The sequence below is a fragment of the Amphibalanus amphitrite genome, unplaced genomic scaffold (assembly GCF_019059575.1).
Source record: "Amphibalanus amphitrite isolate SeventyFive unplaced genomic scaffold, NRLGWU_Aamphi_draft 000568F_arrow, whole genome shotgun sequence".
Taxonomy (NCBI): Eukaryota; Metazoa; Arthropoda; class Thecostraca; order Balanomorpha; family Balanidae; genus Amphibalanus; species Amphibalanus amphitrite.
Window position 1 is genome coordinate 207,038 of NW_024882062.1, and position 27,146 is coordinate 234,183.

At 51.5% G+C, this 27,146-nt stretch overlaps 1 protein-coding gene across 2 annotated transcripts; it reads left to right on the forward strand.

The window, feature by feature from the left end:
* Positions 1–381: 381 nt before the first annotated feature.
* LOC122394014 lies at positions 382–27,146 on the forward strand. 2 transcript variants are annotated; one of them, XM_043390543.1, is made up of 4 exons: positions 382–516; positions 11,549–11,740; positions 22,955–23,268; positions 26,153–27,146. In XM_043390543.1, the coding sequence occupies exons 2-4, from the start codon at positions 11,553–11,555 to the stop codon at positions 26,404–26,406; spliced, it is 756 nt and encodes a 251-aa protein (XP_043246478.1). In that variant the 5' UTR covers positions 382–516; positions 11,549–11,552; the 3' UTR covers positions 26,407–27,146. The 2 variants fall into 2 exon arrangements, with proteins under 2 accessions (XP_043246478.1, XP_043246479.1); XM_043390544.1 differs by lacking the exon at positions 382–516 and adding an exon at positions 5,926–6,009.

A 27,146-nucleotide genomic window follows, 5' to 3' on the forward strand; every position in this document is an offset into this window, starting at 1 on the left:
CACACAAGCTCGCCCTGGACCTCGGAAACCTACTCGTGAGATGATATTAAATGTTTCTATTTTTAGTCAGCTTGGTGGCGCTATCTTGGTCGTAGAACATAAAGTGGGAGCCGCTTTGCACCGTTTAACCTCCCGCAACTCCCGCGACAACGGAAAAAATGTTAGTATATCCGCGTCAAGGGCCAGGAAATATGGAAAAATCCTTGGTATGGTGCATTTCAAAGTTTTCATCTTTCGTGCTATTTTGATCCATTGATCCGTGCTCTGATTCAACGCATTTGTTGGCATACTTCCCCTTTCCATATTCAGTCGTTCCTCTCTACTTGTGCTAACGTGTTCCGGCATCCGGCAGGAAAATGGATGCAGTTGAGCCGTGAAAAACGGGAGCGCTGCGTCGAGCTGATGAGACAGGGCTACTCGATGCAATCAGCCAGCGAAGTGATCGGCTGCACCGCTCCCACTACACGTCGCTGGTGGAATCGCTGGAAGAAGATCAACGGCTGGAAGCCGTCCGAGGTAGAAAATACTGGGTCAACCCATCCTGGTACTGAGGAGCACGACACTGGCTTAGAGCAGGAGGTACAGGATGCCTCGAGGAAAGATGGGACGAGTCCGCAAGCGATTGGGAACAACTGTGCGGAGAGTATCCGGATAGACCCGTTTGCGAACCGCCATCCCGGAGCCTTTGGACGCCGGAGGTCAACTGCGAAGGAAGATGATGCCAGGATAGTGGAGTACGTATTGCAGCACCCGCTCAGCACCGCTGCTGTCGTCAAGAAGGAACTCGGTCTCGACTGCAGTGTTGCTTTAGTCAGAAGGTGCGTTACGAAAGACACTGCATCAAGTATTTTACGAATTTCGTTACTGCTTAGAGATCTCACTATATAGTATGCTAACTCAAGGATATCTGAAGGTTCGTTGTCGCAGGGAACCCATTGCCACTGACCAAAATATGGGATTTGTGTACCTTATGTTATGGGTCTTAGCCGATCCTGCCGTTAACCCTCGATGGTACAGGGAGGGGGGTTGATGCACCCCCTCTAAGATTTTTTCGCGAATAACTCGCGTAAAAAAAAACGGCCGAAAACGACGAAACTTCTAGTTCCCTCGCATTGATCAATTTTAAACCTACCTTGAAAATACCATGACCCTGACTCAAATGACCTTTGACCTGTGACCTACTTTCCAAGACCATGTTTGGCCGGAATCGCGATTTGACGTATGTCTTCTGGCATTAGCCGCGCGTTTGCAAGATTTTCGTGGTTTCAAACGTTCAAACATACTCGTATGGTTTGATGTTGCTCCCATGCATTAGGGTGGATTTCAAGGTCACCTGAAGGTTAGGTCAGGTCTTTGACCTTTGGTGATCTCGGTTCACTTTTTCGAGTTTTACATGTTTCTTGGATAGTTTTGAAGCCGAATTTGAATTTAGCAACCATTTGAACATTTACGAAGCAGGGTCAAGTCGTATCAGATTACGCACCATGGATTTCTTGCTCTCATTCGTTTAATATTTGAAAGAAAGAAATAGCAAATATGGAATATTAACCCGCGCGGGGCTGGGGGGGTAAATTTTACCCCCCCCCCTCGCGAATTTTTGCGATATCTCAAAAACGGCGGCGCGCAGCGCCGCCAAACTTTCGGCACCTTTTCTTACATCAATTTGACACGTTCCCTGAAAATTTGAGCGAAATCCGTCGGAAAATTTTTGAGAAATTGACGTTTTAGTGACGTCATGTTCGCCATTTTCGCCTCAAAAACTGCAAAAGTTCAAACGCCGCTAACATCTTCATTTTTAAAGGAATCAAGACGTAACAAAAAAGGTTATACGTAATTTTACTTTGTCTATCAAATGGCTATCTCGGTTTTTTGAAAATTTTGGATTTTTGCCTAAATTTTTTTCAAAAAACTGACTTTTGGGAAAATCATTATAAAATCCAAAATTTTGAGTCTATCGAAATAACCGGAATATTTGTCAGATAAGTGGTCTATGTGCACCTACATACCAAATTTTAGAAGAATCGGTTCAAAAATGGGGGAGTTATTCAAATTTTTATGACGTCACGACACACAATTTTTTTTGAAAAAAAAATGACTTTTTTGGAAGTTCTAGACCTCGTACGGAAACAAAAATAGCACCATTCGATTCGCCGTGAAAAACTGCATCAGATAGACACCTTTTTAGGCCTTAACAACCAACTTCAAAATTTGACCTCACTTGACCTAACCTTGACCTGACCTCGACCTGAAATTCATCCAGAGGTGGTCCATATCACTTATTGAGTGTGCCTATTGAATTCTATGAGTAAAATGACCCATAAAACATGTGTCGCACATGCCCTTTTCTATATTTTGTTTTTTGGTGACCTGACCTGACCTGACCTGACTTTGACCTTGACCTCTGAATGATATTGTATGCAACGAATATTGTCATGGTAGCCTAAGAACACGTTTCGGGCGATCAGTCTCAGTCCATGACTCCATTCTTCGGCAACTACGGTGCAAGGCCGATACTGTAGAAACTTGCAATTTGTACCCTTGACCTTGTTATGTTCGTGATTCACGGTTCGAGTGAGAGAGAGCTTAAGAGAAACGCGATTTATATACTGCCGGTGCGAATGGGCCGAGAGAGTCCTCCAAAAACTAAACAAGTATGGCGAGCGCCACGCCTAGTCGCCCGCGCCAGTCATGCCGCTTGGCGCGCACGATCAGCTGAGCGCCGGCAGGGGCGCTCCCAGGCACACAGAGGTGGGGCCGCAGAGGCGGTCCAAGTACACACCCCCTATACCCGAACACAACATCCCCCCTCGAGACAACAGTCGTCAAAAACACACAAAAACACAACAATGCACGACGTTGTCTCACAGTCACTCCGCATACGAGGTCGCACCCCATTGAACTCGGAGCCGACCAGGAGCGCGGCGCTGCCGTCGAGAACGACGCGGGAGAGCGGCGGCGGCCGTCTCCACCTCGGGTGACCGCACCGGCGACGAGCGGCACACGGCCGGCGCACTAGCGGCGGGTCGGACCGCCCTCTCGGCGGCGACCGCGGTGCGCGCTGGCGGCGGCGGCGGCGGCGGCGGCTGAGGCGCACCCGCAGCGGGCGGGCACGGGGCGGACGGAGCCACAGGCGGGGTGGGTTCCGTCAGAAGCGGCCGGTATGGGCGCAGGTAGCGGCGGTTACGCCACAGGACCCTGCCACTGGCCGTCTTGACGAGGTACGTGCGCCGCTGACCGACGCCCACGATCACTCCGATCCGGTTCCATCGGCCGGTGGCGGGGTCTTGAAGGTCGACCCGGCTGCCGATCTTGAGCGGTGACAGCCGGCGCGTGCTCTTGTTGTAGCACCTGACGGCCTGCTCCTGGAGCTCGGCAGCCTTTTCCTCGCAGACATCGGCCGCCCGCTGCCACTCAGGAGCGAAGGCGCGGTGGTGCGTGGGAACACCAGAGCGAAGCGGGTGACCAAACAGCACCTGTGCCGGCGACCGTCCGTCTGCTCGGGGCGTGTTACGGAGTTCGAGCAGACTTCGGTCCAGTTGGTCCTGGTCGAGCCGGCCCGATGAGGACGCAGCCAGCACCAGCTTCTTCGCTGTCTTCACGCAGGCCTCCGCGTGCCCGTTAGCGCGCGGGTAGTGCGGTGACGACATCTCATGTCGTACGTCCCAGCGCTGGAGGAACCGGCGGAGCGTGCCTGATGCAAACTGGGGTCCGCCGTCTGACCGGAACACGGTCGGGACGCCCGTCTGCGAGAACATCAGTCGGAGCTGCCGCGTCAGATGGTCCGCCGAGGCCGTGCGGGGACACACTGTGACATACGGCCACCCGGACAGCCGGTCCACGTACACCAGGTACGTGTGTCCTCCAGCGGAGAAGTAGTCGGCCGAGACCGACTCGAAGACGCGTGTCGGTGCGCCGTCCTCCTGCCACATCGGCTCCCGGGCGTGGCTGGGCAGGCGCTGACGGCACTGAGCGCAGGCGGCGACAGTGTCAGCAATCTGCTTGTCGATGCCCGGCGTGGAGTCCAGTGTGGAGTCGACCAGCGGAGCCAGCTGGGCGCCCTCCTCCGATCGAGCGGAGGCCTGCAGCGCGGCAATGACGCTGGCGTGCAGCGGGTCGTCCTCGGTGTCCACCGCTCCGTCGTCATCAGCGGCGGGGTCGCTGGTGGGCGCTCGCAAGAGCGCGTCTGGGATCACGTGACTCGATCCCTTCTGCCAGCTGGTGGTGAAGCTGTAGGCCAACAACTTCTCTCTCATCCGCTGCAGACGCGGGTTGTCGATCGAGTTGAGCTGCTTGTAGTTTAGGATGGTCACCAGCGGTCGGTGGTCGACCACCAGGTCGAAGTGGGGCATGCCAGCCAGGTAGACATGGCACTTCTTGCAGGCCCAGAGTACAGCAGCCAGCTCCAGCTCGATTACAGCATATCGGCTCTCGGTATCGGTCAGGAACCGTGAACCATACTGGACCACACGCCAGTCCTCTCCGTGCCTCTGGAGCAGTGCAAAACCCAGTCCTCGGGTTTTAGCAGCGTCCGTCTGTAGCACGGTCGGCAGCTGGGGGTCGAAAAATGCCATCACCGGCGGTGACGACAGCACAATCTTGGTGTGCAGAAACGCTGCCTCGTGCTGCTCAGTCCAGCGCCAGACCCGGCGCGACTTGAGGAGGTCTCTGAAGGCCTGAGTCGAGTCAGCCAGCTCCGGTGTGAGGCCGCTCAGCTGATTCACCAGACCCATGAAGGACCGCAGGTCGGTGACGTTCTCCGGTCTCGGGAAATCAGCGATGGCGCGCGCCTTTTCATTGTCGGTGGTGTAGCCGGCCGGGGTGATCTTGTAGCCGCAGAATTTGACCTCATTCTGGGCGAACTTGAACTTCAGCAGGTTCAGCGTGATTCCTCGGTCGTCACAGCGCCGGAGGATTTCGATCACCTGCTGCAGGTGCTGCCGGTACGTCTGTGCCACGGCCAGGATGTCGTCGACAATCTTGACACAGTTTGGGATGTCGCCGAGCGCGGCATCGCCGCGCCGGTTGTACTCGTCTCCAGACGCACTGCATCCCATCGGACAGCGGACGAACTTGAACCTGCCCCACGGTGTGATGAAGCAGGTGAGGTCCTGACTTGACTCAGCGAGCGGCACCTGGAAGTAGCCCATCTTGGCGTCCAGAGTCGACATCCACCGGTGCCCGGCGGGCAGACTCGTCACGGCATCGTGAGGAGACCGGCAGGGGTACGTGGGTCGATTCACGTACCGGTTGAGTCCCGTCAGGTCCACGCAGAGTCGAAACCCGGACGGGTTCTTCGGCACGCACGAAATGGGATGGCACCATTCCGTCGGGTAGTCCACAGGGACGATGACGCCGCGGTCCAGCAGGTCGTCCAGCTGCGCCTTTACCTCGGCACGCCAGGCGAAGGGGATCGGTCGCGCAGCGGTGACCGACGTCGGACACGCGTCGGGCCGGAGTTCGATCGTCATCGGACCGCCGTCCATGACTCGAAGAGTCGAATCTTGCCCGAACACACGCGGGAAACACTCCACCAGAGCGGCTGCATGAGCTGCACGGACCGCCTCCGGTGGGTCTGAGTCGCTGTCCCAGGCCGGCAGCGGACCGCTGAGGCCGGCGGCCGGGCCGGGGCCATCGGCCGGCGGCGCCGGCGCGCCCGTCTCGGTCCCGGTGGCCGGACAGGGCCTGTCACGCGGCGCCTCATACGGGGCCGAGCGGCCGCTGGCGCTACGAGCGGAGCCGGCAGCGGCCGGCGGTGCAGACGGTATGACGTCATTAGAGGGTGTGACGTCACCAGCGGATGTGACGTCAACAGAGGCCGTGACGTCATCAGCAGGGCGCGGTGCGTCCTCGACGGACCGGATCTGTGCCGGAAAATCCCTCGGCAGAATCCCCAGCGCCACACAGTCGAACCAGCTGAGTAGCAGGCCAGTCAGCTCCCTGATGACGAACACGGCAGCGGTGGTCGATCGGTCGCCCAGCTCCAGAGTAGCCCGGAACGACCCGACACAGGTGAGCGGCTGTTTCCCTACTGCTGAAAATGGCTGGCCGATGCAGGGCTCCAACTGCGCTGGTTCCACGCAGATGGAAGACAGGCTGTCTTCGCCGATGACTGTCGCCTCGGCGCCGGAGTCGGCCCGGGCCGGCACGGTGAACACACCAGCCGGCGTAGACAGTCGGACAGCCACAGTGGGAGTCGGCCGCGTCGAGATGCCGTTCACGTAGACGTCTCTGATGATACGGCAGATGCGCGGCTCTGACGGCTGCCCCACCGCGGGCCGCGCGCGCTCCGGTGCGGCGCGCTCGGCGGGGGCAGCGGCGCTCTCGCGCGCCACCTGGGCGCACACCACTGCAAAGTGGCCGCGCTGGCCACACGAGTTGCAGATGGCGCTAGTAGCGCGGCACGCCGCCGGGTCTGCGTGGGCGGCCCGCCCGCAGCGGCAGCAGCGCGCGCCGGCCGCGCCCGCGGAGCGCCCGCCAGGTTGGGCCGCGGGGCGCGCCTGGGGGCGGCGCACGCCGGCCGTACCCGCGGAACGCCCGCCGGGTTGGGCCGCGGGGCGCGCATCGCGCGACCTTGAACGGCGGTATGCCGACAGACGGCTCACTGACGCCGTCGGTGAGCGGAGGTCGGAGCAGGTAGCCCGGGCGTTCTCTGACGCACGGCAGATGTCCACCGTCTTCTTGAGGTCCAGCCCCGGATCCTCCAACAGACGCTTCACCGTCTCCTCGTCCCGCAGGCCACACACAATCTTGTCACGCAGGCGTGAGTCGTAACAGTGTGTGCAAAAGTCGCAAAATGCCGCGAGCTCCTTCACTTCGCACAGAAACTCCTCAAAATTCTCGCCCTGCTCCTGGACACGGGCGTAGAACGCACGGCGGTCGACCAGGACACTGCGCTGCTTACGGAGATGACTCTCCATTGCGTCTACCACCGCGGAGAGGGGAGAGTCGTCCGCTATCGTCAGTCCATAGCGCAGCACCCGGTGCCAATCTTCGTCGAGAAGACTGAGAAGGGCAGCTCTCTGGGCAGAGACGGGCAGCGCGGACGCGCCGGTCAGAAGCATGTACCCGTCCAGCTTCTCCCTCCATACAGCGAAGTCGCGCAGGGATGTGGAGGACGACAGCTGAGGCGCCGGCGTTGCAGCAGCAGGCAGGCGCACGGGCGGGGCGGCAGCCGACGTCCGGGCGGCTGTCGCCGCCGAGGCATCGTCGGCAGCGACGGTAGCGGGTGGCTGTCGGTCGGCGACCAGTCTCTCCACCATCTGAGTGAGCCGCTCCTCGCGCTGCGCTGAGTCTCGCTCCCGCTGCGCCGACAGCTCCGCCTGCTGCAGGAGCAGCTGCGTCAGTTTCTCAATGTCACTCGTCGTCACAGATCACGGCGCGCTATACACTAATCACTGATACACTGATACACTGATCACTGCGCGCACGCACGGAACCATCTACTGACCGCGCCATGTTATGTTCGTGATTCACGGTTCGAGTGAGAGAGAGCTTAAGAGAAACGCGATTTATATACTGCCGGTGCGAATGGGCCGAGAGAGTCCTCCAAAAACTAAACAAGTATGGCGAGCGCCACGCCTAGTCGCCCGCGCCAGTCATGCCGCTTGGCGCGCACGATCAGCTGAGCGCCGGCAGGGGCGCTCCCAGGCACACAGAGGTGGGGCCGCAGAGGCGGTCCAAGTACACACCCCCTATACCCGAACACAACAGACCTGACCTTGACCTTGACCTCAAACTTTAAATTAAGTACATGTTTTTAGTAGTTCGTGATGAGAGCTTTCGATTGGCGTTTGAATTTTCCAAATCGGACCATTAGTTCGGGAGATAACAGGGGGGGGGGTAAAATTTACCCCCCCCCCCAGCCCCGCGCGTTCGGCTGGAGACCCCAGCCCCGCGCGGGTTAAAGCTCATGGAATTAGCTATCAACCTATGAGGCAAGGCAACGATACCTCAGCTTAAATGAATGTCGTCTAAATCTAAATTTTCTTAACCGCTGCTGTTGCGTAGGCACTCTTACCACTTGGGGTGTGTATCTTGTATAAGAGTACGCACACCATGCGGGTGGAGTACGCAAGCATATGAACCAGTGTGCCGTTTTTCAGAATTTTGGGTGGAAAATCACACCTAATGGAGATAATATTTTCATCCCAAAAATAAGATAAAGTGACACTATGTCATCTTTGGAAAATATTTCATGTATTCAAACAGCCAGGTTACATATCACTTGGCAGTCGATGCATCCACATACTTTTCTTTTAGATCCTGTCAAAACCCTGACATGAAATCCTGCTTCATCAAATGGCGTAAAAGGGCGTTACGCCCTTCTGCCATATGCCTACTATTGGTATTTACTTCTTTTTTCTCATCCTAGGAAATTTCTTTCTTCATCGCCACACCCAACCAAAATCCAATTTTAGAACACTGATATGAACACACATCTATGCAGCTTGTACCGTCCAAATTAGAGGTGGCAAAATGTGGGCCCGAGGACCCGGTCCAAAGAACCAGTCTGGACCCATATGGGTCCAGACCGATTCCTGGAAATTTTCTGACGAGTCCCACCGGGTCCTACCATAAACTGTACATCTTGCACACTACACATTATTGCAAAATATGAAGTGAATGAAGTGAATGTTTCCTGGCACACAGTAGCTCATGAGTATTCCCAGTGGGAAATAAGATGCTTTGCATGATGCAACTAATGATACCTACAAGTAGTTTGTATTAATCGACTTTGTAGAACCGGGTCCAACTGGTTCCGATTCCAACTAAGGCCGGGTCCGACTGGTTCCAGAAATGTCCTGCCGGGTCTGGTTCGAGTCTGGTTCCCAAAGTTTTCATCTTTTGTCACCTCTAGTCCAAATGCTAACACCGAACTCAGAAGACATGTAATTAGATTTTCGGGTAGGTACACATCTGCCTCACAGTGTTTCATTGATAAGATGCCTACAAGACTAAAGTCATCGAGCGATATATTGAAAATGTTATGTATCCTATTCGATATGCTGCATAATTTTGCGCACTCTTACCCTCATGAACAATGCGTCCTTACCGTACATGTAATTCGCACACAAAACAACCCCGAAACATTGTGCAAAACTTCACGAACAGAATATTGCACTGCACAGTGGCTCCGAGAGAAACTCACAAGTTTCACACTTCATCGTCTTAACCCTCGCCGGCACAGGCCATTTTGAGTCCTTCGACGGCACAAGGGGGGGTTGGTACGACCCCCCCCCCCCCTCTCGCGTTTGGCCCCTGATCGAGCTAGAGCTTCGCGGAAAAAACGAGCGTGCTGCCCGTCACGAGAGGAAGCCGATGATACCCAATTTTAAGGTCCTAGGTCATCGGGTGACCTTCCAGGTCAGGTCAATGACCCGAAAACCGGGAAAATCGGGACCTGTTAGAAAGTCGTAAAGTGTGGCTGCGATGTGGTTTTCCGGGGTGCTGATCACGAATATCGTGTTAGTTTTGATCAGAGATGATGTCTTTAAGCATTTAGACCAGTTCGGGTCAGGTCAGATCAGGTCAACCGGTAGGGGTTGTGACGGGTATTCGTAATACATGTCAACCGCCTCGGACAGCTTCGTAACATGTTACGAAGGCACCAAAACTACTTCGTGAATGTTCAAATGGTTGCTATATTTGAATTCAGCTCCAAAAACTAGCCTAGAAACATGTAAAACTCGAAAAAGTGAACCGAGGTCACCCGAGGTCACCAAAGGTCAATGACCTGACCTGACCTTCAGGTGACCTTGACACCCACCCTAATGCATGGGAGCAACATCAAATCACATGTTTGAACGTTTGAAACCACGAAAAGCTTGCAAACGCGCGGCTAATGCGAGCCGACATGCGCGGAACCGCGATTTCGGCCAAACATGGTCACAGAAAAGAGGTCACAGGTCAAAGGTCATTGGGGTCAGGGTCATGAAATTTTTAGGGTAGGTGTAAAATTGATGAATGCGAGGGTACTGAAAGTTTCGTCGCGATCGGCCGCTTTTTACGCGACTTTTTCGCGAAAAACCTCCCCCCCCCTGTGCCGGCGAGGGTTAAACTCAGCAGCGTGGCCGCACAACGCCCACGTTCCGTTGGTGACAAACTCGCACTGGCGGCTTCATGTCGCTTCATGAACTCGACAAACCCGCGTTGCTAGGCAACCGAAACCGCTGATGCGTACTCTTATCGCCCGCGTCCTCTTGGGTCTTACCCGCCCTTACCCTAGTTTTGGTGCCTTCGGAACATGTTACGAAGCTGTCAGAGGCGGTTGACACGTACTACGAATACCCTTCTTCACGACCCCTACCGGTTGACCTGACCTTACCTAACCCGATCTGGTCTAAATGCTTAAAGACATCATCTGTGATCAAAACTAACACGATATTCGTGATCAGCACCCCGAAAACCCCGTTACGACTTTCTAACAAGTAATAGGTCCCGATTTTCACGACTTTTGGGTCATTGACCTGACCTGGAAGGTCAACCGATGACCTAGGATCTTAAAATTGGGTAGAATCGGTTTCCTCTCGTGACGGGCAACACGCTCGTTTTTTTTCTGCAAAGCTCTAGCTAGCTCGATCAGGGACCAAACCCGAGGGGGGGTCGTACCCCCCCCCCCCCCCCGCTTGTGCCGTCGAAGGACTCAAAATGGCCTGTGCCGGCGAGGGTTATTTCGATCATCAGAAAGAAAGTTTATGTGAGGTTGACACGTTTCTTTTAGCCTTTCCGACTGAAGTTTAGAAAATGTTAAAGGGACCCTCCCACCTTAACATTAGATTTGAGTTGAGATAGCCAAAATGGGGTCCCTGGCTCACAATTACCGGTTTCGGCACTCACAACATCGAGAAATGCCTTACCTCGGAAATATTGAATTTCAAAATTGCAGCATTTTGATTCAGAGGGGCTAATGCTTAGGAATACCCCTCTGAATGTGTGACGTCAGCGCAAATATCTAACGATTTTTAAATGTTTGACTAAAACGTTTTGTAGCACGCGATGGTATATGCTATTTGCGCGCAACATCTGCCGCAAACGCCGCACTTCTAAAATAAAGTCGCTAGAAACAGTGGAGATCCCAAAAAAGTAAACAAAAGTAAAAGTCTAATATCTTGAAAACCGGTGAATATTTTTCGGTGAAATTTGGTAGATATTCGTTTTCGCTCTTTCTGAACCGAGCGACATCACTTTTATGCCAATTCATAAACTTTTTTGAAGGTGGGAGGGTCCCTTTAAGTGCTTCTTGATTGTCACATGATGCTTTTTCTGTCTTCTGTTTGATGAGCACAATGCAGTTGTTCTTTATTACATATGAGTACCTAGCCAAGCCAATTCACACCAATGCAGCACTGTTTTTACCATTTATATTGTTCTGATGCGTTTTATAGTGTTAAGTGTTCTATACCTACTAATGACGGTTTTCGGAATTTGAGGTATTGCAAGTTCGTGAGGCTAGGCGAGACTATCTGCTATTGGATGCGCAATAACTGCCATACTGTATGTCTGTGTGCGACTTCTGCTGTAAGCTAAGGTTTCTCATGTCCTATTACAGACGTATGCTTGATGGGGGCGTATTTGGAGCACCATCGACTTCCACACGCCCCAGCTGCATCGCACGGACGGAAACGCCGCGCGTGCTGCTGGCCAGTGTCCTGCTACAGCACCAGCCGGAGCAATGGCGGCGCGTCGTTTTCTCTGACGAGAGAACCTTTACCGTGAAGAAAGGGAGTCTGATCATCTCTCGGTACGTAAACTGTCACTGTGTGATCGCTGCGTCCATTCAGACGTTAAATGCCGGTGTCGAAAATGGTGTTATCAATGCGCATATATATATATATATATATATATATATATATATATATATATATATATATATATATATATATATATATATATATATATATATATATATATATATATATATATATATATATATATATATATATATATATATATATATATATATATATATATATATATATATATATATATATATATATATATATATATTGTTGTCGTTACAACAATCACGAATGTTGAGTTAATGAATACATTACGTTAAATGCGAAAAATTCCCATATTACGAATACGAAAAGCGAAGGGAAACGAATCGTCGTAATGCACTCAAAAAACTGTATTTTTCGTCGAAACCCGTCGGAACGTTCAGTAAAATCATAAATAAAATATTAACGTTCCTCGTGCGCTCCAATCGCTGTCGCCTTTCGTTGCGTCGGCGACACACTCCCCCCCCCCCAGAAATCGAACCGAATACCCGATATAGTCAGGTAACACACGACACATTTACCTCCAGTACCTTTTGGAGGCCGTCTGTCCATTAACAAGCGCACAGTCTAACGATATACTCGCGCGCCTCAGAGACGATCTCAGGATCCTATGTACAACACCGATATTCCTCACGCCCTGCGTCACGTGCGTGCTCACTCCGACTCCTCGAGAACACACAACCGGACGACAGGTCGGACATATGTGCCACTCGGCGTGTTTAGTTCGACTGACCTCACTCGTCCATCTGATCCCGGGAACACTTTGACTACCCGAGCCAGGGGCCAGCGGCCACGAGGTACATTACTCTCAGCAACTAGCACCACGTCACCGATCTGAACGTTTTTGGTATCCTTCGTCCACTTCTGTCTACCGATCAGTGTGGGCAGATATTCTCTGGTCCATCTGCGCCAGAAATGGTCTGCAATCTGTTGCGAGTGACGCCAACGTCTTTTCATGGAGAGGTCTTTGTCAGAAAACACTCCAGGAGGCAGACTTGGGCAGTTGCGTCCCAAAAGGATGTGGTTTGGAGTCAGAGCTTCGGCGTCGCCGGCGTCCGAGCTCACGTGGGTGATAGGCCGACTGTTGAGGATGTGCTCTACCTCGGTGAGGACTGTGTGCAGCACCTCTTCAGTCACCAGGCTGTTTCCCACCACGACCTTCAGAGCTCTCTTGACCGAAGAGATGAGAGACTCCCAGGATCCGCCCATGTGCGGCGCTGCAGGCGGGTTGAAGTGCCACGTGATATCCTGTTGGGCCAAGGCATCATGGATGTGTGCTTTGTTCCACTTCTGCAGGGCCTCACGAATTTCTCTTTCGCCCCTCAGCAGATTCTTGCCGTTATCGGAGAAGACGTGAGTAGGCCTACCTCGCCGGGCGATGAATCGGCGGAAAGCGAGTAAAAGGCTGTCCGTGTCCAGTGATGACGTCATCTCTAGATGGACTGCCCTTGAAGCCAGACACGTCACTAGCAGGATATATCGTTTTTGACGACTGCGGCGACTCCTCACGTACACCGGTCCACAGAAGTCGAGGCCAACAGAGCTGAAGGCATGCTTGCAGTCGAATCTTGCACTTGGCAAGCCAGCCATGAGGGGGGCCTGAGGTCGCGCGCGTCGCCTCTTGCAAACGGAGCAGGAGAGGATCAGAGATCTCAGCGTCGAGCGAGCCTTCGGAAGCCAGAACTTCTGCCGGAGCTCGTTCATCGTGTGCTCGACTCCTGCATGAATGACCTTGCGATGGTACGAAATGGCGATGAGGCGTGTGACGTCATGTAGCCTCGGTAGAATGATGGGATGCTTGGTCGATGGCGGCAGATCACTCTTTGATAGTCTCCCACCGACACGCAGAACGCCATTTTCGTACCATCGCAAGGTCATTCATGCAGGAGTCGAGCACACGATGAACGAGCTCCGGCAGAAGTTCTGGCTTCCGAAGGCTCGCTCGACTAATACCACTAATGTCGCGAATCGACATCTGCGAAAGATCAAGCGAATTGTTTCGATTATTTACGAATAAAATAACGAACTATAAATTATCGAATCTAGCCGATCAAAACAAAATGTATTGTTTCACTGAGCCGTTACGAATCGAATTCAAAAAACATTTTACATCGTTATCGAGGTCACATTTAATTTACATCATCACGCGCCGTCATTCTCGGGGAGCCATCAAATCGGCGACATCCTCCCCCCTCGAGACGAGCACGCGCGGCTGTAAAACACCCCATGACCAATATAGGTCATTACACATAGGGGAAACACACACATTCCGTCCAATCCAATCGATATTCGTCGATATCTGCCACCTTCAGCGAATGTGGTATCATGCTTGTGCATTAGGCTGCCTTCTCCAGAGGGCATATCTTTACCACCGGTCTGACGTACGTGCCAGTTCGCGTCTTCAGCTCCACTGACCGCACTCGCCCGTCAGAGCCGGGGTAAACCTTCGTCACCCGAGCAATCGGCCACCGACCGCGAGGGGCGTTGTTGTCAGCCACGATAACTACATCGTCCACCTGGAGCTGCCGGGTGTTTCTCGTCCACTTTTCCCTCTTCATCAGTGTCGGGACATACTCCTTGGACCAGCGTCTCCAGAAATGCTCGGCTATCTGCTGAGCATGTCTCCAGCGTCGCCTGGTTGTCAGGTCCTCTTCTGAGAACGCCCCTGGAGGCAGGTTAGGGAACTCTCGACCGAGGAGAAGGTGATTTGGCGTCAAAGCCTGCGGGTCTCCAGCGGTTGAACTGACGTAGGTCAGTGGACGGTTGTTCAGCATGTGCTCCACTTCGGCCAGAACCGTAGCCAGCACCTCATCCGTCACAAGCCGTTCGCCGATGACAACCCGCAGGGCCCTTTTTGCCGAGGCCACCAGTCGCTCCCAGCAGCCGCCCATGTGCGGTCCGCCAGGTGGGTTGTAGCGCCACCTGATGTTCTGCTGGGTCAGGGAGTCGCTGATCTGCATCTCGTTCCACTTCTGCAGTGATTCACGAAGCTCCCGTTCACCCCTCTTGAAGCTCTTCCAGTTGTCGCAGTGGATCTGGGAAGGACGACCACGGCGAGCCATGAATCGTCGGAGAGCCATCAGAAAGCTATCCGTGTCGAGAGAGGATGTCACCTCTAGATGTACCGCCCGTGTAGACAGGCAGGTCACGAGAAGGATAAACCTTCGCTCAGAACTTCGACGCACTCTCACGTGGACAGGCCCGAAGAAATCCAGCCCGATGGAGCTGAAGGCGTGCCTGCTGTCGAATCTTGCCTCCGGCAAATCGGCCATGAGCGGAGGCTGGGGTTTGGCTCGCCGTCTCTTACAGACCGCACAGGAATGTAGGTATGATTTGACAGCTGACCTCGCCTTCGGAATCCAGTAGAACTGCCTTAGCTCATTCAGAGTGTGCTCCGTCCCTGCATGGAACGCTTTACGATGCTCAGACGTTACGATGAGCCGAGTAACGTATCCGGCCCGGAGGACCATTAATTGTTGTCGTTACAACAATCACGAATGTTGAGTTAATGAATACATTACGTTAAATGCGAAAAATTCCCATATTACGAATACGAAAAGCGAAGGGAAACGAATCGTCGTAATGCACTCAAAAAACTGTATTTTTCGTCGAAACCCGTCGGAACGTTCAGTAAAATCATAAATAAAATATTAACGTTCCTCGTGCGCTCCAATCGCTGTCGCCTTTCGTTGCGTCGGCGACACATATATATATATATATATATATATATATATATATATATATATATATATATATATATATATATATATATATATATATATACACATATATATACTTCGGCAATAAATCTAAGCGGATACTTAAACACATCATTACGAAAAACGTAGAATGCAAGGACAAGTCTGACAAACTCGTGTTCCACATTTACTATCAGAGCACAAAGACGAAACATCTGGTCATGAAAAACAACCCGATTGAGACTAAGCGGCTCATGTGTACCAACGTAGTGTACCAATTTGACTGTCCCTCTGAAGATTGCAGGCTTCAGAACATCAGCTACGTTGGATACACATGCACCACTTTGTCTCGTCGTCTGACCATGCACAAACAGGAGGGAGCAATCAAGACACACATGCTGAAGAAACACAAGATTAGACTGACAAGAGAACACCTGGTAGAAAACACGTCGATCATCCACTCCAACCGTGACCCCAGACGCGTAGAGATCACAGAGGCCATACACATCAGAGACCACACACCAAGCATCAATGAACAGAAAAACGCACGCCTAGAAAAACTGGCTCTCTGGGGTACAATGCAGCACACATCACACCCACAAACACGCAGAACAACACCAACACAAGCAACCCAACCCGACTAGCGCTATGTGTGACGTGATCATATTTACTGTTGTAGTAGGGCGCTGAAACTAAAAGTGTTATTTATGATTTTACTCGTGACCTATTGTTTTTCAAACGTGTCCATGTACGCATTATTTGAACGAGTGTCTCACAGTGTACTTGAAAATGAATGTATAATACATTCGAAACGCGTCGAACTTTAACGAATATTTTTACATGAACTTTGCCGATCTGATACATCGTATTGACGAAAACAGCAAGAAAATAGTCAATAAGATCATAAAAACACAAACAAAGCTTTCGAAATGTGAAAGTGCTATTACGTTTAATGGTCTTTGTCTAAAAGAATATATATATATATAATATTTTTGTGTCTTTTATTTCATGCAAAAACAGTTCACAAACCAACATTTTCCTTTAAGTGGCTATTTTCTCATTTTCTCTTGAATATAACAATTGCCTTAGCCCTCCTAAGCTCAACAGATCGTAGTATCTTGAAGTTCACTCGACTTAATAACCTTCACTCGCTTATATGTTCACTCAGAGCCCGTTTCTTACACTTAAGTTGAAGTGCGATGGACCGTTTCTACTGTCTCACGATACACCGACAATGGTCGCTCCTCAGACGACGGGATTACCGCCAGAAAAGCCAGCAGAAAAGCCCCCGCTCGGTGCGAGTCTGGACGTGGATCGACGGCGAGGGACGCGGCTCGCTACTGCGCACCGGACGTGCCGGTGCGTCCAGTCCCGCTGCCTACCGCGCCCTGCTCGAGAGTCAGTTTCTACCTGCCTACGACGAGCTGCGACCCGACCGGTCCCGGATTCTGCTTCACCTGCGCGATTGGCCGAGGACCCTGTCTTTGGACGGGCTTCTGGAAGCACAGCCGCGACTGCAGCTGGTTAGGTGGTGTCCGCGCCCGAACGAGCACAACCCGATCGGTAAGCGCTGACTGGCTTAGTGGGTGACTTGCGAGGGGTCTCTTGAGGGTTTGGGCGTGATTATATGAGCTCTATGGCTAAAAGCCGTGACTTTTCTCAAAAATCGCAATGGCCGTCAAAAATATGCGCAACAAACATTCATGTAGCGATTGTTGACATAATCGCCAACTGCTGTATTTGGTGCGAGATGTATTATGTCATTTTAAATGATTGAATTTGAACTTGAATTTTACCTGCGTATTACTTTGAAGTTATGAATGAAAAACAATAGGACCTCATGTAAAAACGTCCATTACTATATATCCTTAAATGTTTGCAAGGTTTTGAAAGAGGTCAAACTTGTAACTGGATGTCTGGTATTTGTGCCTTTGTACAGATCAGGTTTGGGAGAAGGTGGCGCCGGAGCTTAGGAGTGCTCTGAACAGCCGTAGCGGAACCGTCACCAGCGAAGAGATCTGGGAGATGCTGCAGTCGGCCTGGGAGCAGCATGTCACTCCAGAGCTGTGTGCCCGCCACGTGGACAGTCTGGCGGGGTCTGTGCGCGCTCAGTCGCGTACAGCAGGGCCCGTGTGCGCAGATAAAAATGCTGAGAAGTCGGCGCAGAGTACATCACAATTGCCGTGATTCTGCGCATCAAGGGAGTCAGTGAGTACTGAGTGGTGTAGTGAGAAGTGTTAAGTAATGGCCGCTTAAAACTAGAACAGACAAAGATTGGTGATATCATTGTTTCCATGCATCCATGATAATTATCATCGTCGAACAGGCGGGTGCTTGTATACTTCTCTAGTTTACATTGCCATTACTTCGTAAACGAAGTTTTTTAAAAGAAATTTTGTCTGAATGGTTTAATGCGTTGCTGTGGGCCCGGGTGCCCGCTAACCAGTGCTTGTTGCGAATGCCACCACGGATCCACCACCCGACCTCGCCGGCAGCCGGTTCACCGGTGATAATAGTTTGAGAATTATTAAAGCAATGTGGTTCGTGATTGTTCTTGTGTTATGCCGCGCTCAGACGGTTGATATGCTTTTTCAGATGCAGTGCTTCCAAGTTGGTGGGTCAACTAGTCGGAGTGAAGCTTTACTCGCCTTCTTGCAAAGTATTTGGAAACTACCGTCAACGCCTGTTCCAAGTATGACATCGAATGAGTGATAACGTTTGTGACGAATATGACGTTAAGCCCAGATAAACAAGAGTGGTGAGCGAACAGTGGCTGGCACTGGTAGGCAATAACAGCATGCCGATGTTTATAGTGCTGCTGTAAAGTGCTACGAGCCAAAAAGTGTCCCTCGACTGTGATGAAACTTCCTCAAGAATATTTTTCAGTTATTGTCTATTGCTTTCAGTGAGGTACTGATCTTTGTTGGCTGTGTAGTTACTATGGTTTGTTTCGGTCGTGTTAAATGAGAAAAGGGTGCAGCGGTTTGCCCTGGTTCGTATGTTCATATCACTATTGAACGTATGAAATCTGATTTGAAGTCTGTGCTGGTTTGTGCAAGAAGTATGTTCTTTTTTCCAAGCGTTTTTGCTCATGTGATTATTTAATTAAATAAAAGATGCGAATAAATGGTATGGCGTCTCTGGGACCTTGAACATTGATTATGTCACTAACTTTTATATCGTGACAATGAAAAAGACATAAAGAAACATCCAACAGATCTATAAAACTGTGGGCTGTGTGGTGTTTCCATCTATCGATCTCCTAAGTCATACCAGACTGGAGCATTGACAATAGCACTGACTAATAAAAAAAATGTCAGAGAACTCGTCACTTCGGGAAAAATAAACATGCACGACGTAATCCAACGTTCCTATGGTCACATCGCTCAGCGCACGGCAGACAGTTCGATAACTGGATCACGTTTCCGTCATCGATGATGCCAGACAAAGCGAGTAGGTAAGGTGTATATACTAGCGTTACCGTTTTAATGACGTGTTTACGACGTTAGACGTCCGGTTATCGTTTCAGGTGGAGCTGGAGAACCCTCGCCACGAATGGCAAAGGCGGTAACCCCCACACAAGCTCGCACTGGACCGTTAAAATCTACTCGTGAGTTATTATTCATTTATTTTAGTCGGGTTCGTGGCGCTGTTCCGATCGTAGAACATCAAATGGGAGCCGTGTTGCATCCCTTACCTCACCTGCAACTCTGATGCTGGACCATGCACGATCAAGGGTCAGGAAAGGTGTGAAATTTTCTGTCTACGGTGCGTTTCAATGCAATTTCCTTCGTTCCTGCTATGGTAATTCATGGATGGGTTCTCAGTGCGGCACTACTCTCTGCTTCAACGAATAAGTTATCATACTTCCCGCTTTTCGTGTTCAGTCGTTCCTCTGCAGCCGTGCTAACTGCTAACGTTGCCGTATAGCTTCGTTACTGGTGCGCCCTAAAACACCAAATCATCACACCAACACCACCCGTGCTAACGTTGTCGATCTCCGGCAGGGAGATGGAGGCGGTTGAGCCGCGGAGAACGGGAGCGCTGCGTTCTGCTGATCAGGCAGGGCCACTCGTTGCGATCAGCCAGCGATGCGGTCGGCTGCACCGTTTGCACTGCTCGTCTCTGGTGGAATCGCTGGAAGAAGGTCAACGGATGGAAGCAGCCAGAGGTAGAAAATGCTGGATTAACCCATCCGGGCACTGAGGAGCACGACACTGGCTTAGAGCAGGAGGTACAAAATGTCTCAAGGAAGGATGGGACGAGTGTGCAAGGAACTGTGAACAACAGTACGGAGAGTCTCCGGATAGACCCGTTTGCAAATTACTACCTCGGAGCTGTTGGACGCCGGAGGTCAACTGCAAAGGAAGATGATGCCAGGATAGTGGAGTACGTATTGCAGCACCCGCTCAGTACCCCTGCTGTCGTCAAGAAGGAACTTGGTCTCGGCTGCAGTGTTGCTTCAGTCAGAAGGTGCGTTACGAATGAAATTGCATTAATAATTTATATGAACTTCGTTACATGACACTAAGATACTTGTTACGAGATCTCAACAATATTTCGGCTCATAGATATCTGAAGGATCGTTGTCGCTGGGGCTCCCAGTAAAATGGCGCCTGGCAGGTTGGTGTACCTTATAGGTCTTAACTCTTAGCTGATCCTTCCCATAATTTTGATCATCTGGAAGAAAGTTTTGGAGAACTCGACACGTTCTTGAGCATTTCTGACTAGTTTGAAAATGTGAAAACTTGTTTGAAATTCGAATTACATATGTGCTATTTCTTTCTTTTGAAGATCAAAGCATGCAGTTCTTAATCTCATGTGACTGCTTAGCCATTCCACGCAAGATGTAGATGAATCAGGTCTGTGGCGCAGTGTCTGTTACTCAATATTGCTCTAAACATTTTATAGTGTTCAGCGTTTTAAATTGATGACGGGTTTTGTAACTGGGAACATTCCAAAATCGTCAGCCTAGGCGAGACTATTTGCTGTTTGATGTACGCAATTCCCGTGCCGTGTATCTGTGTGTGACGTCCGCTGTTGGCTGAGTTTTTTTCGTGTCCTTTTACAGTCGAATGCTTGATGGGGGCGTATTTGGAGCACCATCGACTTCCACACCCCCCAGCTGCGTCGCACGGACGGAAACGCCGCGCGTGCTGCTGGCCAGTGTCCTGCTACAGCACGAGCCGGAGCAATGGCGGCGCGTTGTTTTCTCTGACGAGAGAACGTTCATTGTGACCGCAGGGAGGCTGATCGTATCCCGGTACGTGAATTGACACTGTGATCGCGGCGGTCATCCAGATATTAATTGCTGGTATCAAATACGTCAAGTCCTACATCAGCTCACCAATTGCGTTATTTCTTCCTTTATCCTCTGTCCACAATGTTGTTATTACTTATTATTCATGCGTATAGACTTCTTTGTTATTTGTTAGATACGACAAAAATGCAAAAAAAAACATACATTTCGAAGGTTATTCATTTCGATCATAACAATTGGCTCAGCCCTCCGAAGCTCAACAAATAATAGCATTTTGTAGTTCATACGACTCAATAACCCTTTCATATGGTCACTTAGAGCCCGTTTCTTGCACTGGGGTTCATGTGTGATGAAATGCACCAAGCCACCTACTGTCTCCAGGGGCGGATCCAGGAAAACTCCAAGGGGAGGGTCATGAATCGAAGTGGTGCCCCTACCTATACCCAAAATTAAAAACTCAACGGATTTCGTCCACTTCATTTTGGTGGTGCCCCCATTTTCAGTTTTTTTTCTTTTTTTTCTTTTTAGTCAGTATCTTAGCTCTTAGCCACAACCACATTTACCAATTGTAAGCAAGTATATATGAATGTGCTATGTGTATATATGTTGTGGGCGCTGAGTAGTGAGTACTTACCAGGAACGTTATCAGGTAAGCAAATCGTTGTCAGTCCGACGAACTTGACCCTGGCGTCTAAAGGGTCTGTCCTTGACACTTCAGGCTTGTCAGGGGCACCAAAGTCCTTCCAGGGACACCACAAACCTGTCAGGGGCACCTACGGCCTTGTAAGGGCGCCACAGGCCCGCCAGGGGCACCACAGGCCTGCCAGGAAGCAGGGGCACCACAGGTCTAGCAAGTATACACGACAGGCCTGTCAGGGGCACAACGGGCCTGTTGGGCCATTAGCACCCCTAGGGGCAGGGGCACCACAGTCCTTCCAGGGGCACCGCAGGCCTGTGAGGGGCACCAGCGGCCTAGCAGGGGCACCAGTCAACACAGGCCTGCCAGGGGCACCACAGACCTGCCAGGGGCACCAGAGGCCTGCCAGGAGCACCACCGACCTCGCAGGGGTAACATGGGCCTGTCAGGGCCCAGGGGCACCACGGGCTTGTCGAGAGGCACTTCAGGCTTTTCAGGGGCACCATAGTCCTCTCCGGGCGCAGGAATAGCAGGGGCACCAGAGGCCTGCCAGGGGCACTACAGGCCTAGCAAGGGCACCACTGGTCTATCAGGGGCACCACGAGCCTGTCATAGCTAGGCATCTCAGGCTTGTCAAGGCCCAGGGGCACCACAGGTCTGTGAGGGGCACCAGCGACCTAGCAGGGGCACCAGTCAACACAGGTCTGCCAGGAGCGCCACAGACCTGCCAGGGGCACCACAGACCTGCCAGGGGCACCAGAGGTCTGCCAGGGGCACCACCGGCCTCGCAGGGGCACCTTGGGCCTGTCAGGGGCACCACGGGCCTGCCGAGGGGCACTTCAGACTTTTCAGGGGCACCAGTCCTCTCCGGGCGCAAGGGCACCAGAGGCCTGCCAGGGGCACCAGAGGCCTGCCAGGGGCACCAGCGGCCTAGCAAGGGCACCAGAGGCCTGCCAGGGGCACCACAGGCCTAACAAGGGCACCACGGGCCTGTCAGGGGCACCTCAGGCTTTTCAGGGCCCAGGGACACCACAGTCCTTCCAAGGGCACCGCAAGCCTGTCAGGGGCACCAGAGGCCTGCCAGGGGCACCGCAGGCCTAGCAAGGGCACCACTGGCCTGTCAGGGGCACCTCAGGCTTGTCAGGGCCCAGGGGCACCACAGTCCTTCCAGGGGCATTACAAGCCTGTCAGGGGCACCAGAGGCCTAGCAAGGGCACCACAGGCCTGCAATGGACACCACAGGCCTGCCAGGAGCACCACCGGCCTTGCAGGGGCGCCTCAGGCCTGTCAGGGGCACCACGTGCCTGCCGGGGACACTTCAGGCTTGTCAGGGGCGTTACAGTCCTGTCAGGGCCCAGGGGCACCAGGCCCGTGGTGTCCCTGTTAGGCCTGTGGTGCCCCTGGCGGTCCTGTGGTGCCCCTGTCAGGACTGTGATACCCCTGATAGGCCGGTGGTGCCCCTGGCAGGTCTTTGGGCCCCCGGGCCTCAAGGGGGGGGGGGCCATGACCCATGTGACCCCCCCCCCCTTGGATCCGCCCCTGACTGTCTCACCTCACACCGACAATGGTCGCTCCTCAGACGACGGGACTACCGCCAGAAAAGCCATCAGAAAAGCCCCCGCTCGGTGCGAGTCTGGACGTGGATCGACGGCGAGGGACGCGGCTCGCTACTGCGCACCGGACGCGCCGGTGCGTCTGGTCCCGCTGCCTACCGCGCCCTGCTTGAGAGTCAGTTTCTACCTGCCTACGACGAGCTGCGGCCCGACCGGTCCCGGGTTCTGCTTCACCTGCGCAATTGGCCGAGGGCGCTGTCTTTGGACGGGCTTCTGGAAGCACAGCCGCGACTGCAGCTGGTTAGGTGGTATCCGCGCCCGACTGAGCACAACCCGATTGGTGAGCGCTGACTGACTTAGTGGGTGACTTGCGAGGGGTGTCTTTGAGATTTTGGGTGCCATAGTATGGGCTTCGTGACGACTAAAATACCATGGCTGTTTTTCCTCGAAATTCGCGATGACCGTCAGCGTCAGGAGCTGACGCAACAAGCATTCATGTAGCGTTCCATGACATACATGCTAACTTGCGGTAGGTACTGGTACTGGGTGCAAGGTGCAATGTGACCGTTCTAATGATCAGACATGTGCATGGATCCGAGAAAACGTAAATAAGTAAGTAATTAAAGACGTATTTAAAATATCTGTTATGGGCTCAAAATGACCTCGCCGTCGGCGCGCCCCTAACCCCAACAAACAAACAAACAAACAAACAAACAAACAAACAAACAAACAAACAAACAAATGGATCTGGGGTCTGATCCCACGGATCCTGATCTCGGATCTGACGGGATCGTAGATCCAGCTCTGTAATTTATCGAGAGATCCGTAGGGATCACAGATCCTAGTTTCTTTTTTTTACTTGAGATCCAGTGAGATCATAGATCCATCACTCGGATCCATGCACATGTCTGCTAATGATTGATGTTGGAAGTTCAACTTTGGCCGCATCTTTGGTTGAACCTATCGTAAAATACCCATAGTGGATGTTAAGTAGGGGATAGTGGGACACATTCGTGCAAAAATTGGATAAACCCATATATCTGTTCTTTGGTTAGTGCAATGGCAAAATTGTTGATTGTAGTATGGAAAGGAACTATTGCAGATAGTTTTCCTCTTAAAAGTTATCCTATAAAACTATTGCTTCCATTAGAAAAAATGACTTTTATTAACTCTGAACATTTGCACGAAACTGTCCCACCTATGGGGCACATTCGTTCAAGAGATGGGGCACTTCCGTTCACCCGGCAAAATTCGAGAAATTACCGGGCATTACCGGAAATTTACCAAAGGAAATTGGCATGGGGTCATTTCACTTGATTCTTTTCGACAAGAATGCATTGCACAACAAATGTAGAAAGAATGGGCTGGCCAACAAGAATGTGCCAACTGCCGGCCTCCGTGACCTCGCCAAGTTCGCGTGAATTGCTCGTCACGACGTCGCAAGCAGTCGAGACTGAGTCAGGCGAGCGTCATTAGAGAAACCTAGTACAGATAAAGTCATAAATCGCAAAAACTAAAAAAAAATATGCACGAATGTGCCCCCAGGCAGTGCGTACACGAACCTGCCCCACAACGTTATTAGTAATATATTTCAAAATTTCTTTTTGAAAAAATGACACTTTTTCAACAAACAAGTTTGCAGCAGTTCCGTGAATAGAGTTCCGTTCCGTTCTTCACCCCCAATTTTGAAAAGCTGAACCACATTTCCGAGTCAGGGTCACGAAAATGGATGATATGAGAAAAGTTTGGAAAGCTCACGAATATTACAAATTTGCGTTTTTATCAAGCATGACAGCAGGTACAGTGTTGTCTTCTACGGTGAACGAAGGGCGGCAATGATAGACATATTTCCATAATTTACCTTGAGCTCGTGCAGTCACTCGTGTTCCCATAAATTGCTGAAAACGAATGTACCCCATGCACGAATGTGCCCCACTCTCCCCTAGACGCACGTATTGGTACATTTTTAACACGCGCACCGACGGGGGGCGGATATCCGCCCCCCCTGAGGTTTTTCGCGAATAACGGAAAAATCGCGCCGCGAAATTTGGTACGACTATTCTCTCATCAATTTTACACATGATGTGCAAGTTTGAACCTCCTAACTTTTAAGGTCAGATCACCAGGTCACTTTGAATGACCCAACCTCAAGTCACTTTTTTGCAACTTTGTCACCGTGCCAGAGCTACAGTATGTAAATGTCGGAGGCCTTTGAAAGTCGCAGGATGTTATTAAGTCATTATAGTAGCTACAATTTGTATAGCTCGGAATTTTGATATCGATGACCTAAGGTCAGGTCAATTTCTCGTTCTCCCCATTATAAGTCAATGGGAGAAAAATCAAATCCCTGTTTTTACCACTAAAACGGGTCGGAATGGCCCTGAAGTAGACAGCACGGCGTCCCGTTCAAAACTGTATTGCTTCCCGGCCGCTCACCCGAGGTCGTGTCACAGATACTGCCCGAGGCACCGGGCGAGTCCACTGGGACGAGAGGGGTGACCAGTATGCGAGGGAGAGAGGGAGGGAGGCCGCCGGTAGAGGCGAGAGCCGGTTATGACAGGCCCCATATACCATACGTGACTTCATATACGATCAACCTTCACTACCTTGAGGTCTGTTTTGCTGGTGGGTAGCTGTAAGGTCATGTGACGTCATCAAAGGTCACCAAAGGTTTTTTGCCAATAACTCCGTACAGGAACAAGATACAGTCGCGCGGATGGTCTCATTGTGTTCAGCTCGTCAAGACGCATCGATTGATATACATGATGACCTCGAGGTCACGTGACCTGAGGTCAACCTTTGACCTTGGCCTTTCGAGGTCAACATATATATCATTCGATGCGGATTGACGAGAGGATCACGATGATGCCCTTAGTTTATTCCTATCTTGACCAATTCGAAAGTTATTCGAGAAAAACTCGCCATATCTAGCGCAGCCATTTTGACTTTTTGACCCCTGTGGCTGTGACGTCATCTTTGACCTGACCTGAAAATGACCTGTGTAAAAATTGTAGACCATGTCCGTGCGTATCCGATGCTGTTTACCGCTTGTCGCACTCGCTATCTTGCTTCGTTCTCGAGATCTCAGGGGGGCGGCCCCCCCCCCCCCCCGTTGGTACGAAGTTGGCGCAGACCCCCGTCGGTGCGCGGGTTCAATATGTTTATGAACATTCGAAATAGGCCGGACGTATAACTAAATTTCTGGTGTTTGTGTCTGTTTACAGATCAGGTTTGGGAGGAGGTGGTGCAGGAGCTTAGGAGTGCGCTGGGCGGCTTTAGTGGATCCGTCACCAGCGAACATATGTGGGAGATGCTGCAGTCGGCCTGGGAGCACGTCACACCAGAGCTGTGTGCCCGCCACGTGGACCGTCTCGCGGAGGCCATGCGCGCCCAGCCACGCACAGCAGGGCCCGTGTGCGCAGATAGAAGTGCTGGAAAGTCGGCGCCAAGTACCTCACAAGATCTTGATACAGCTTAAAAGGGGGCTAGTGACCAATGAAAATGAGACCATATCGGTCTTGGAAAATCATACTGGGAAAGGTAGGCGCTGCCCTTCAGGCTATCAAAGGCTTCGAAATTGGCCAATAACACTTTTTAGGTTTGCATCGGCCAGCGATCAGTCGCTACTGCGATGCAAGTGAATTGACTGATAAATGGCGTTTATGATCAGTCCGATTTGTATTTATGCCTCCGCCCTATGAGACGTCGACTGTGACACTGGCAACTATTTTCATCGTTTCACGCATCAGGTGACGTCGTCGTGGTCAGGAAAGTACAAAGATGTTTTACAATGAACTTACAATGAACGAACGAAGATCCGTTCAAGCACCAATAGCAGACAGTGGGCATGACAAGTGTTGGCCGAGGGTCAGCTGAGAGGTGCCAGCACATTTAGTTCACGCTGTTGCACCCAGTGCGAAGATGCTTTGAATTGTTCAAATCATGTTTATCGTAGATTTGTAGCCTTTTGTTAATATGTAGTCGTCAGATGACCTTGAACTACGACCAGTCAGTGCCGAGCTGAAGTATTGACAAGGTATTGTCTCTGTTTATCGGTTTGCACTTTAGAGGAAACATTTGATTTGTTATTGCAGTGGTTTTGGAATTTACGACTTCTTTATTTTCTTGCGTAAATGGAACATGTATGATCAGTTAATGCTTGTTTGTGAAACACATACCGAGTTTTGTTCAGGCCGCAGTAAATCAAGAAGCAAAACA

What these genes read in the sequence shown, in the direction of transcription:
- LOC122394014 (XM_043390543.1), top strand. Translation starts at nt 11,553, where the DNA reads ATGCTTGATGGGGGCGTATTTGGAGCACCATCGACTTCCACACGCCCC. An exon ending in GGGAGTCTGATCATCTCTCG is followed by an intron (nt 11,741 to 22,954) that starts GTACGTAAACTG and finishes GTCGCTCCTCAG; the next exon opens with ACGACGGGACTACCGCCAGA. An exon ending in GACTGAGCACAACCCGATTG is followed by an intron (nt 23,269 to 26,152) that starts GTGAGCGCTGAC and finishes GTCTGTTTACAG; the next exon opens with ATCAGGTTTGGGAGGAGGTG.